The 12,906-nt window shown below is 40.3% G+C and overlaps 1 protein-coding gene across 6 annotated transcripts in view; it reads left to right on the top strand.

Annotated features, from left to right (window-relative positions):
• PLD5 (phospholipase D family member 5) overlaps positions 1-12,906 on the top strand; it is a 195,685-nt gene that overhangs the window by 176,259 nt on the left and 6,520 nt on the right. For 3 of the 6 annotated variants that reach the window (XM_033008948.2, XM_033008975.2, XM_009971350.3), the window contains 4 exons: positions 3,226-3,365; positions 5,436-5,601; positions 10,285-10,399; positions 11,753-12,318. In XM_033008948.2, coding sequence (XP_032864839.1) covers positions 3,226-3,365; positions 5,436-5,601; positions 10,285-10,399; positions 11,753-11,988 — 657 coding nt within the window. In that variant the 3' untranslated portion in view covers positions 11,989-12,318. Of the gene's footprint in view, positions 1-3,225; positions 3,366-5,435; positions 5,602-10,284; positions 10,400-10,925; positions 11,154-11,752; positions 12,326-12,906 lie in introns of those variants that run through there. The other 3 variants (XM_033008968.2, XM_033008985.2, XM_033008959.2) reach the window with 3 other exon arrangements.

The raw sequence follows: 12,906 nt of genomic DNA, 5'->3' as shown, positions 1-12,906 counted from the left end.
CACTGCTCTTCCTCTTGCATTCAAATAATGATAAGGAGGCCCTTCGAATTAAGTTATCTATTTACACTAGTAGATAGAAGTAGGTAGAGGTCTTGGGAGTAAATGAAGTGTTGATCAGACATCTAAAATGATACAGAATAAGCTTGATATCATAGCTTGCATTTTTATCAATATAATTTATAAGGATTAATCCTCCTCACCTTGTACCACTGAAAGCATCTATACTTCTGTAGAACATTATCTACTTTAGCTTTATTTTTAAATGACATTTTAAAACTTCTAAAATTCAAGCGGCAATCCCCATGGAAGCACTGTCTGTGTGTGTATTTTTAATGGGAAGAAATGGAGCAGTCCTCCATCTCAGCAGTGATGTAGCAAAACTGGAAAAAAGTACATAAAGTGAGATGATGAAAGATGTGGAGTGTCTTTCCTTTTGGAGGTAATTACATGAGTAAAAACAACCCCTTCAAAATCAGGAAGATAACGAAGTTGCTAAGAGTTATCTACTGTTGTGTAGAAAACAAGAGGCAAACCCCCACTGCTTTAATGCCAGTTATGGCGGAAACAACCCAAGGCAAGTTGTACAGCTGCTAGCACAGGAGGATGGTGCAGATGAGTGGTTATAGAGGGCAGGGTTTACCTGCACCTGCTGGGAGCAGGGCAACAGTCAGGTGTCCGGGACTTCTTACACTCCTACAATTGGTGGAGAGACAATGAGCTATTTTGGAGACAAAACCTGGAAGTGCCTAAGACAGCCAGAGTTAATAGCCCTCTGAAGAGGCACAGGCTTCCATTGATTATGGAGAGTCTTAAGAACTAGATTAGAGACTGACTGTTGGGACAGTTAGCTAAGGAGCTGTGAAATTAACTCCTTCCTACTCTCTTCCAAGGAATCTGTAAGAAATAGAGAAATCCTGCTGAAAGCCAGTCCTGGAGGGGCACACAGTAAGGAAAGCTGGGTAAGGCCAACTTTAAGGAATCTGGGATCCTGGACAAAAACAGGTGGAGAGAGGCTCTACAAAAGCTGCTCTTCTGCAGTTTGCAGAACATTCACTTCCTCCCTGTGATTTGTATTTTCCCTTTGTTTGGTCAACAAAAGCCTCCTCTCTTGAATGTCCACTTCAGAAAACAAAAGGAAGGAGTCACTGGTACTCAGAAGCTCAGATCAGTGAAGTCCCGCTCCAAGAGCTACCTGAATTTATAGCCACAGCCAGTTGGGCTGGTCCTTCCTTCCTGAAAACAGGCTCTTCAATACATTTCTCACCTACTAGCAGGTTCTTAATGTTTGCCAGTGTGCCCCTCTGAAAGGCAGTCCTGGAGCCACACTGCACCGGTGTGGTGGACCCAGCATTAACATTTCTGTCTGCTCCCGAACTAACGATAAGAGGAAAATCTCCACAAGCCAGGCAGTTCTCTGGCTGCCAGCACTGCTCTGCCTGTGGGCAGGAGGGGTGGTGCTGCTGCCTTGCCCAGTGCTGTGCCCCTCCCTCCCCCAAAAGCCCTGTGTCGCCTCCCTTTGGGAGCATCGTCTCCATCGGGAGAGCCTGGGAGGGCAAACCCCCCCGAGCAGGTAGCATGGCAAGGTACTCCTGCCCAGGGAGAAAAAGACCTGTTTCTGCTAGGTGGAGAGAAGTATCAGGCGGGTATCTGATCAGAACAGCAAGCACTATACAGCTAATACGGAGAAAAGTACTAAAATATTTTGTGACTGTGGGAGCATCACCTGTGCCACAGGGTAACAAGTGGAATGCCCAAGCACAAGTGTTAGAGTGGGAGCTTTAACAGAAGTTTTTCTTCTAATTATCTTCTAAATGTCTTTCACTTTCTGCTCTTTATATTGAATGCATCTGAAAAAGACAATGCATAAGAATTCCTTTCTTTAGCTGTTCTGTAACTTAAAACTTCTATTCAGGAAATAGTAAGAGTGCAAGAAAATTTCAGTGCAGCAGCCTCCTAGAAGTTTCAAATAATAGACATAAATTGTATCACTTTACTTTTTCTTGAGTTGAAACTCATTCTTTGAGAATATATTTTACTTTCAATGTTTGTGCTGTATAAAACAAGCATAACATACAGTCACTGAATTTTTCTGTTATACTTGGGAATCATGGCTTAGTGTTGCTTGGCAACAACATTGTCTTCCAGACTGGCTGATAAAATGTAAGAGGTTTTGGTTGGTTTTCTTAGTGTTCAGGAATGGATCTGGAATACTGGTCTTGAAATCTTGCTACACTTTATTTTCTAGTATTTTCTGAACTTGGTTGTAGTAAATCCCTAAGAACACCAGTTGATGACTAAGAAACCTGTGATATAGGCATCATATTGAGAGAAAAAAACTGGTCAAAACCGCAGGGTCTGTCCCTAACGAGAACACACTAATCTAGATGTCAGCTGCAAACCAAGCGGGTAACAAAGGCGACAGAGCCTCAGGAAGGCAGCGGTCTGGCAGGGCCCGCTGCTCGGGACAGTGCTGGTAACAACCTCTGCTCCCAGGCGCCATCCAGCCGCCTGCCAGCAACCTGCCACCAGCTGCCACTTCCCTCTCCCTGCTCGGGCAGAGAGTCCTGGGCCGCTCTGCCACGGATGGGCGATTCCTGCCGGCTTCACCTTCCTGACTGATGCAGTTGATGGCCCTAGGTAAGATGCAGAAAAGCTGAAATCCGGGCTTACCGCTTACCAGCTCAGTACCAGCTGAAGAGTTCATTTATACCTGAAGCTAGGTCTTACAGAGAAGTTTCTTGCAAAACCGCAGCATCTCCCTGCAACAGTGACTGAGCAAATGGTGACTTTGCACGGGCCTTTAAACAGAACTGACATAACAGACTTAATTCCAAGTCCCGACTGATGGATCAGGCTCACAGGGCAAGATCACAGATATTTCTTCATCTAATAGCAGCCAGCCCTGGGACTCTTTGGAACAAGATTCACTGAAATGTAACTTCAACTGGAGCTTCTCTGATGCCCGTGGATGTTTTGAAGTTCTTGAAGTTTGTGTTTTCTGCATTTTACCCACAGTTACATCTAAATGGTAAGGCTTTCAAAGGGAAATGAAGCAAACGGCTCTGCTTTGTACCTTTTGAGTATTCTAGCAGGACAGGTGCCACATCAGTTAACATTCTCTACTAAATTAAAGGATACTACTTGCCATCTCAAGAAGAATGAGGGGAAGAGAAAATAAATAAATCACGTATTTTAAATGCCGTATTTGAACTTTTCCTTTCACAGAATTCACCTAAACTCTTCTGCCCAAAGGACAGAGTCCTGGATATTGAAGCTATATACAGTGTTATCGATGATGCCAAACAGTTTGTATACATAGCTGTCATGGACTACTTGCCGATCGTCATTGACACCAATGCTAAACGGTGAGTGTCCATGCCCAGGACTAGCAGGTTACCACAATGCCAATGAGGTCTGCTGGAGAGAATGAACCCACAGGACATTAGTTACCACTGTGGACCAATTTCTTGGGGCCCAATTCTGCTCTTATTGAAATCAGTGAGAGTTCTGCCATTGACTTAAATGGGAGCAGAATTGGGACCCAAGAAGACATTTCCAGTTCTGGGTCCTAAGCTTTGGATCTGCCTATCGGAGGAGATCAGAAATTGTCTAGTCTCACCATCTGCAAGTGACTGGGACTCAGGAATACAAGAACCTGCTTATACATCAATCCTATTACACTTTATATTCACTATCTTGATACCACAGCTACTGGCATTTCATGAGTATCGTACAGATATTCAACATGAGAGAGAGAGAGTGTGAGTGTGTGTATGTTGAGAGAAGTAACAAGTGAGTTCTCATATACAACATGGGAGATGTCATTATTTTATCGAAATATACAGATACATGAAAATTCCAAAATTTAACACAGATTACACTGGAATTATATCACATTTTGGTTAACTGAGAGTTTCCAAAAACAAACAAAACCAAATAATTTTTAAACACCCTGTTTGTATGGATCATTAAAAAGCACTCACGACCCAAAACTGGAGCCACAGTGTAGTAAAACCTGCCAACTCAGAAGGCAAGCAGCCAGTGGTCCTTCCGATTCGCGATATCACAATGAACTGAGCATCTAGCAAAGCTCACCCTTCCATCCATGCACTTTGCTTGAACACAGTTAAGCCAAACTAAACATCTGGTTATGTGCTTTTTTCCAGTTTTGCATAATTAAAGATGTTTCGTTCAAATTTTTTAAAAAGTAACTAGCATTTGATTGATATCAAGCATAAGCTGTTTCAACTCTGTAAAGAGGGTTTTTCCAATTAACTCATTATGAGCAGCCTCCATCTCAGTGAAAGAATCACAAGTACTGCTGTAGGAGGCTCAGTTTCACAATACGCATCCCTTGTGTTTCTCCTTTATATGCTGGACTAGGTCTTAGTATGTAGAACCATTACAGTGTTGCAGGCGATGTTATTTCCTATACTCCTTATTTTGTTCTGAAGAACTCAAAAACATACTGGTTTAGGAAGATCCAGGGAAGCCAGTTGTGTGAATTCAATATATTCCTTACAGCATGGCTTCGCATTTGAGGCACTGCCACAGCTTCTCTACCTAGTCAGCTCCCCAGTTCTCGCTTATAAGTTATTTTCTGGCATTGTAGAACTCAGGTTTCATTAGGCTGAATACCTTGATGCTGCTGGAATAGAGAAAATGTGCATTTTCTTTGCCCGATTCTCCCTGCCCTGACCTGCTCCCACCAAAGGTCAGAAACACAAAGCTCACTAGCAATTGTGAGAATAGCACCCTGGAAGCCACCATCCCATGCATAGAATTTCTGCAATCCTCATCAGGATAAAAAGTAACATCCTCCTTAAACAACCCATCTTCAGCTGCTACGGAAGGATGCAGGCACCCTGCACAGCAGCAGCTCTCCTTTACCCAAGCAAGAAATTACAGGAGGCATTCCAGTCCCCACCCTGTACGGTCCCAGTACAGAGGGAAGAACGGGTGGCAGTCAGGCAGGGATCCAGTGTTCCTGTTCCCTTACTGGTGCAACCAACAGAAAATCCTACCTGTCCCGTCCCGTCCCGGGCAGGCAGCACCCTCTAGCTGTAGCTCATTCTGCTGGTTGTCAGGCGCTGCCAGAGCTCCGCCGCTTGCGCCGCAGGAGCAATGCTCCCGGACACGGGGGGACGAGGTGCCCGTCTTCTACACGAGTGTCTGGCAGCTCTCCGTGCTCCATCACGGGTGGGAGATGTGCTCCACCATCCGCAGCCTCGCTGTTCCCACAGTGACAGGTTTGGTGCAGGGCGGAATGACACGGGAAAGGATGCTGGCAGATCCCTTTAAAGGAGAACAGCATTCCTTCAACAGAGAAAATGAAATTCCCATGTGTTTAGTTTTCTCTATGGTGTCCAGACTGGCTGCATAAAAATCCAGAAGTTTTTAAAGTTAACTGAATATACTGTATTCTTTCTCCGCAGGTACTGGCCATATTTAGATGGGAAGATAAGAGAAGCGTTAGTTTTACGAAGTATTAAAGTGCGACTTCTCATAAGTTTCTCAAGAGACACAGATCCCCTTACTTTTAACTTTGTTTCATCTCTGAAAGCTATTTGCACTGAAGTTCCAAGCTGTAGCTTGAAAGTTGTAAGTATAATCCATATTGCTTTGAAATCTAAAATATTTCCCACCCCGCTCTCCTCCCAAAATCTAGAAAACCTCACAACTGACAACTGTTTTCTGTTCTCAAAGTCTTTAAATTTCATTAGGTAACACAGGAAATGTAAACTAACGAACTGAATTTATTCCTAGTAGGAACAGACATAGAAATTAAGACAGAAAAACAGAACGATGCCAAAAGGCAGTCTGTGTGGTGGACAGCCTGTGTAAAACACTACGTCTGGTCCTTCACAGCAAAGCTAACGGAGCAAACCGCAGTCCTATGTCTTGTTTATACTGGCTGATAAGAGTAAATGTAACAGCACAAAATCATGGTTTAGTCTGGACTCATGTAACCTGACTGTTCACCTGCGTAAGCATCTGCTTTTCCTTTAGTCAAGTACAAAGTACAAGAGAAGACAATGAAGATTTTACATTAAATTCAGGCTACAAATTCAGAATTGTGAAAACTAGAACAACCGTTATGTGACCACATTAGACATGCAATACAGGAAAGTCAGAAATACCATATATGTTACATTTGTGTTAGAGACCAGAGTGTATGGTAAGTACTACTTTCAATTTGATCTAGTTCATTTGTATGAAATTGAGGCGCACTGGAAATCAGCCATCTTAGATCAATTTCTTTTTGTTTTTCTTTGCAGATAACTGTCTTAAATAATCTGCTGAATTATTTTGACTATTTAAATTGTTAATCCACTAAATCATTTTGGTTTTTTAAAATTGGTAACAATTGTAAAAAAACAATAGTATTTGTGTTATACACACTAAGTGATATTTACTCATATCTAGAAATATGGATTTTTGTTATAATGTACACTGTTATTACAAATTTCCTAGGTAAGAAGCAGCATAAAGTATGGTTTGTAAGACAAAAATCCCTTATGTGGCTGACACTGTTTACACTCAATTTTGAGTAACTTCTAGCTTGTTGTGTATTTATCATCAAAATTCCATTTTTGCATTTAAGATTATTTTTTATTTAAGTGACATCTAAAGCTCTATGTACTTATATCCATTTCCATCTATTTACAGCAGGTAAAATCTTTAGTACAGAATTTATCTTGTCAAGAACGAAATGCTAAAAGGGGGGGGGGGGAAACAAAAAAACAAAAAACAATTCTAGGCATCCATTCCAGGGAGGTAGTCTAGCTAGAATATCTGCAGTTAGCTAATAGAAATACAACCTCCAGTAAAAAAATGAGCTCGGCCCAGCTTTGAAGAGCTGTGAAGGTACAACGCACCTCCAGTACCTCTGTGCTGCGCATCACGTGCTCCACAGGCCGAGTCAGTCGCTGCCTTAAGCCTCGGGAGGAGCAAGGGCCCAAGGTTCCGAGTGTACTGGTATCTGCTTGATTCTGGCTGAAATTGTGCCACAGGCTCCATCGTGACACCTTTACTTCACATAACATGGCAGATGAGCACTGTTTTTTCACAACCGCATTTCTTTTGTATTCATCTGTTGTAGCCAGGATCAAAGTGAAACAAAATTATGTGTGTGTGTGTAGGGGGGAGAAGGAATAGGCCGACAAGGTAAAAACTAAACTTAAACCTTTTTAATTATTCGAAAATTCTGCTTTTCCCTTTGTTTCCTCGTACCCAAAGCAGAACCAAATGTCAACCTAAACTCAGTACAGAAAATAGTGTCACGCAGACACATATTGTGTTTGCATACAAGAACACTGACATTTTAAGGGAACATTAAGTTGCAAATTCTAGTTGAAATTATACTTAAAATTGCTAGGGTGTCCCAATGCCTCAATACTGTTCTGCCAGAAATGGCACCCCCGCCCCACTTCTGTTCTCTTGGGGATAATATACCCAAGTCCATCGGAGTATATTTGGTACCTCTTTTCTTTCATTTTGCTTTTGATCCCTGCAATATGCCTTATTGTGATTGTTTTCCCTTTTTTTTAATGCCTATGGAAAGACCAGTTCAGCTGGGAAGTTTCCTGCAAGTGCCAACAGCTTGCTGCAGCTGCAGGGAACACTGTTTTGCCAATGGCAGCAGCCCGAGTTCCACGGTCATCTTGGAGGAGGCTGCACGGATATAATTTCTCTGTTAGATGGGAATCTCTTCCTCATTTCCCCTGGTCTCTGACCAGACTAACGGAAGTTTTGGTATTGCCTAACTGCGAGTATAGCGTTAGAAAAGCAGTGTCCTGATCAAACCCAGCTGCTGACTGCCATGCATGTAATTTTTCAGTCTGCTGTTGAGGTCAGGAAGGCAGGGACTGCAAGATGCAATTTCGTAGCTGTGAACACTGAATTTTAACAGTGTGCTCCAAAAATTCAAGACCCTTTCAGATAGATTCAGATCCATCTCTGGCTTGCTAAGTACCTACTTTCGGTGGTGGTGTGTTTGTAGAGCAGTTCCTCTGGCACAGAGCAGCACTCTTGATTTTGTCTAAGCACTAACTCCTAGTATCTAGTAAACTTTCCTTCATAGCTGTTAAGATGGTTTGTTCTAATTTTTTAAAAGGTGTAATGTTATAATTGTTAGCAATGTTAAAAATCTGTAATTAAAGCTATGATTTCTCCACACAGCTTAGATATGAATACACAACATAAATCTCATTTAAAGGACAGATACTAGAGTTTTACAAAGAATAATCTTTTTAAATGCCCTTTATAAAGCAATCACTCAAAGTTTGGGTGGTCATGCTTGTTTTTAAATTCAAAAATCTACCTTTGGAATTTTGTTAATATTTGAACTCCTTACAAAAATTAAGCTGTGGAAGGTAACAATGCCTTGCACAGGTAAGTAAGCATGTGGTGACATGTAAAATTCAGAGACTGTTTAAGGAAACAACTTTGTGCTAGTTATTGATTGTAAAACTGCACCGCAGTACCATCCGGTATCTGTGCACTGAAAAAACACAAACTCTATGAATCTTATTTCTAATGCACTAAAAACCCGCTTCAGCCCGAATAAACTTTCATTGTTACAGGGAGTGGGTGTGGGTCAGTCCAAGGAAAGAGACTCTTCAATGCTGGAATCAGCAGGAGCCTGAACCAGCCTTGATATTTTGCACAGAGCTCTTCCAAGCAGTTTTGGTACAACCTCTGACAGCATAAAATTCACCCCAATATACTTTTTCCACTGGGCAAGAGAGATTCTGACAAGAGTCCACAGCATAAAGCATTAGATAAACAGCAGCCGCTGGGCTACTCTACCTTTTGTTTGAGACTCAACCATTTTTATTAGGTTTGGTAAATCTAATTGCAGATAAGCCTGGTCAGAGCTGAGAGGAGAGTTCTCCAAGGAAAACCAAACTGTCATGATCAAGACTGATGATTAAGAAGATAAATTTTTTGAATGAGTATGTATATGCAGTTCTGAAGCAACCAGTGGTATAAAACCTAAAGCTGGCATTCCTGGTAATCAGCAACAACACAGCTGGCAATAGTCAAGCAGTTTACTGCAAACCTGCTTGAAACCCACCTACATCATCGGCTGGGTGAAGAATGCTTTATAAAACTGTCTGTGTGCTGAGCGTACACGCTTATTTGATTTAATCAAACTGTTCAAATGATGTAGTCTACCACCGAGATCACTACATTTCAAGAAGGAATTTAGTATTTTACAGTTGGGTTTTCAAAGCAGAGGGTTATTCTGAAAAGATATTTCCATAACGTAAAAGGATTTGGTCAAGGTTTGTATCAAAAAGAGCACTGGTTCAAGAGATTAATTTTGCATTATGGAAAACAGACTCCCCAGAATGATCAAGGAGTTTTGAGGTGGGTTTTTTTAATACTAATTTTCAATGTCTTAAAAGTGGGTGCAGTACGTAGCCAGCTACTTTGATCAGTAATAAACTGTGAATTAGGTTTGTTCTGAGGATCTACACTATCACCTCAATCAAATTTTCCTAGTCATGCAGTAAATATTTAATTTTTCCTTCATCATGTTGTTCTCTACTTGTGGCCTTAGAATCTGTGTCTTGCTCTTAGCTTCCTTGATGAAACAAGCAATACTTAAGATTTGTACTGGAAATCTCATTTTTGTCTGGCACTGATGCAGACAAGGAGTGCATATAGCTCCAAAGTTTAACAAACCAACCAACCCAAAACAACAAAAAATTTAACTCAGACTTCACCCTTCAGGGTAAGACAGGTGCATTTTCCTCTTGTCTGCTAAATTTGGTCTCTCCCTATCAGACTTAATCCTGAGAATTTTCTAAGTTTCTGAAATCAGCAGGTTTCCTGTTGGAAACTATGCAACATGGATAAAGGTGTTAATTCAGCCGTTGGTGGGCCTGCCAATCCAGATCCCGAAGCAGACTTCAAACCTCAGTGTCCCTTAATGAATGAGGAAATGAGCTAAAGAAAGGTTCCTAGCTTTTAGCGTGCAGAACACAAAGATAGGGGTTTTTTGTTCCTTTCATAGCCTCTACTACCTGGCCCTGCATTGCCTTTAGTATGCAGTAGCCATGTATTTTGTATAGTTCAGAATGCCAAGGCACAGTGAGTATCACAAACTATGAGAATGTAGTAAGAAATGCAACGTGTAGTGTCTTATTAAAATTAATGCTTGGCTCAAGTTGTTCTGTAGCACAAACTCCTTTTCAATAGAGAACAGACCATATTTTTTTCTGTCCATTGTAGAACAAGTCTTATTAACCTGCACTCCATTCTATTTTATGGCAGAAATTCTTTGACCTTGAGGAGGAAAGTGCATGCTTTCTTAAAGAACAGAAGAACACTTCCCTTCCCAAATTAAATCGTAACAAATATATGGTGACTGATGGAGCTGCATACATCGGTAAGTAACCACACCTCAAGAAATTCTAGTTTGTAGCCAAAAGCCTGAAATAACCATGAGAAATCTACAGCTGATATGCTTGTTAAGCCAGAGATCACAGAGGCTGCAACTCAGCAGCAGACCCATGCACACATGAAGAATGGACAATCTCAAATAGCGTAGAGATACAACCAAGAGCTACTCTGAAAAGCTCACCTTGACGGGGTCTAAGCACACACACCTCTCAACCCATCCAAATCTTACTTTTCATTTCAAACAGTGCACTGTATTCCTCTCGTCTCCAAAATGTTTTACAAGCCCCCCACAAATAGTTTTTTTTTAACTCCCTTTTAAATTCCATCCAATAGCCTGATCCAATTTCAGTTATTTATAACTTGTCTACACAGCATGGATTTAGTTGAGTTGGTTTTTTAATTTCCCCACTGTCCTTATATCCTCAGATATATATAAATAAAAGAAAGAAATAATCAAAGCTGTGTGAAATACAAATGCGTGTTAAGGATCTGATATATCTTTTACTTGAAAGCATAGGAAAACATGTCCCTTATGATGAGGCTTCAATCTACCATCCTTGACAACTTCAGAATTTCCTTAACATTTCCTGCTGAAGTAGCTGAAATGACACTGAAAAAAGGGTATAAATTTCTCATATACCTTCATGTTTTATGTATGTTCCAATATTGCTTTAAAAGATGACCTCTAGTAACAGCATTTTCTCTCCAAAATACTGAATGTGTTATAAATGTACAACTTAAATAGCTAATAGTTCTAGTGAAATAAAAAGAAATAACTGAAATACTTGGTTTACCTGTGTTCTATTAATCCAGTTATACCCTCTTTGCCTTGCGATCATCAGGATCTGAAATGCTCATTCATTACCTTAGATTTCAAAGGTGGTAATAACTGGCATAAACCAGTAAAACCTGTTTTTCTTTCCTGAAATAGTATCTGTCAGTGGGTAACCTATAAAAGATCTATTGATTTGGCTCTGCATTATAGAGCGACCACTCTCCATCCTATCTACTTTAAATTGTTTATATGGCAAAAAAAATATTTTCATTCTTGGCACTGAAAAGGCTGATGAGGAAAGTAAATGGAGTAATAATACGATATATGCAAAAGGAAGAGCAAGGTAGTTTTGAAGGATTAGAGCTGTTACAACTTCCAGAAACAATCTGCACCACACACTGGTACGTAATGGGCGTTTTTTCTTTCCTGCTAGTTTAGAAAACTCTCTCTGCCCAGGCAGGCACTGGGGAAAATGATACTGTGTCATGCTGGGTTGCCTTTAGGGAGATCACTTTTTTTTTTTAATGTTAGAAACTCATTGTATATTCCTGCCTTTACTTGTAGGTAATTTTGATTGGGTAGGAAATGCTTTTACGCAGAATGCTGGAGCTGGCCTTGTTATCAACCAAGCAGACGCGGGGAACAGCACAAGCATCATTAAGCAACTCAAGGCTGTTTTTGAAAGGGACTGGTATTCACACTATGCCAAAAGTTTACAACCAACAAAAATCCCAAACTGCTTTAATCACAAACTTAATAAAGCAACATCAAATAAGACTGCCGTGATCAATGTGAATTAGAAAGACTGCTTTACTGTTTAGTATGGCAATGAAAAATTGCAGTGGGGTATAGCCCTCTTTCATACTTACAGACAAAAGACTTAAAGAAAAAGCAAAAAAAAAAAGTTTGGTTTGGGGGGGTGTTTTTAGGAAAAAGCACACTTACATAAAAAAATATCTGAACTATATTCTCTATATTGACTTATTTAAGACTTTCAAATTTGTTACTTCTGACATTGAATGTCATATCTGCTTCCATGTTAATGTTTTGTGTTTGAATTTAACAGCATGTGTCAATTTTTGTGTTTCAGTTTTAGGACTTTCCCTAACTGCCATCCTGGCTAGAACAAACCTTGAGGTAAACCCAAGATTCAAGCTATGAAATGGCATTCTAAGATCAGTTATTACTGATGTACAAGTAGATGGTAGGTTTACTGTATTAGCAAACATAAAGGAAGAAACAAACTTTCACCCATATAAATCATTCCCTTTAAATACCCAGTCATGCAAATACTTCCTAGTTTTGAGCATTTAGTTTGAGATAACACTCTTACACGTCTTCTAACTAGCCTTAAAATACACTAGAGTTAAATGACTGGTAGTTCATTCATCTCCAAAAAGTAGACTGTTTTGAGGCGGTGGGGTTGGCCTCATCAGATTTGTCATAATCCCTAATGCCTCTCAGATAAATGGATTTTTTAATCAAAGTAACACAGATTCCTTTCAACAGAACGGTTACTTCCAATTATACATGTTTCAGCTAACAGTAAAAATCTCTGAATTAATAGCAAAGACCTAGGACTGATTTATATTTTTTTTTGTACTCAAGAAAATTTCTCTCCCAAGTTAAGTAAAGTATTTATCAAGTGTGAGTCAGCAGTTGCATGATGACTCATTATCAAACCACTGCATATATTAAAAAAAAATCAATTACTGCTT

This window comes from Tyto alba, unplaced genomic scaffold, assembly GCF_018691265.1.
Source record: "Tyto alba isolate M040663 unplaced genomic scaffold, T.alba_DEE_v4.0 Super-Scaffold_22, whole genome shotgun sequence".
Classification (NCBI taxonomy): domain Eukaryota; kingdom Metazoa; phylum Chordata; class Aves; order Strigiformes; family Tytonidae; genus Tyto; species Tyto alba.
The sequence above is the reverse complement of the archived record's forward strand: the minus strand, read 5'-3'. Positions and strand labels throughout refer to the sequence as shown.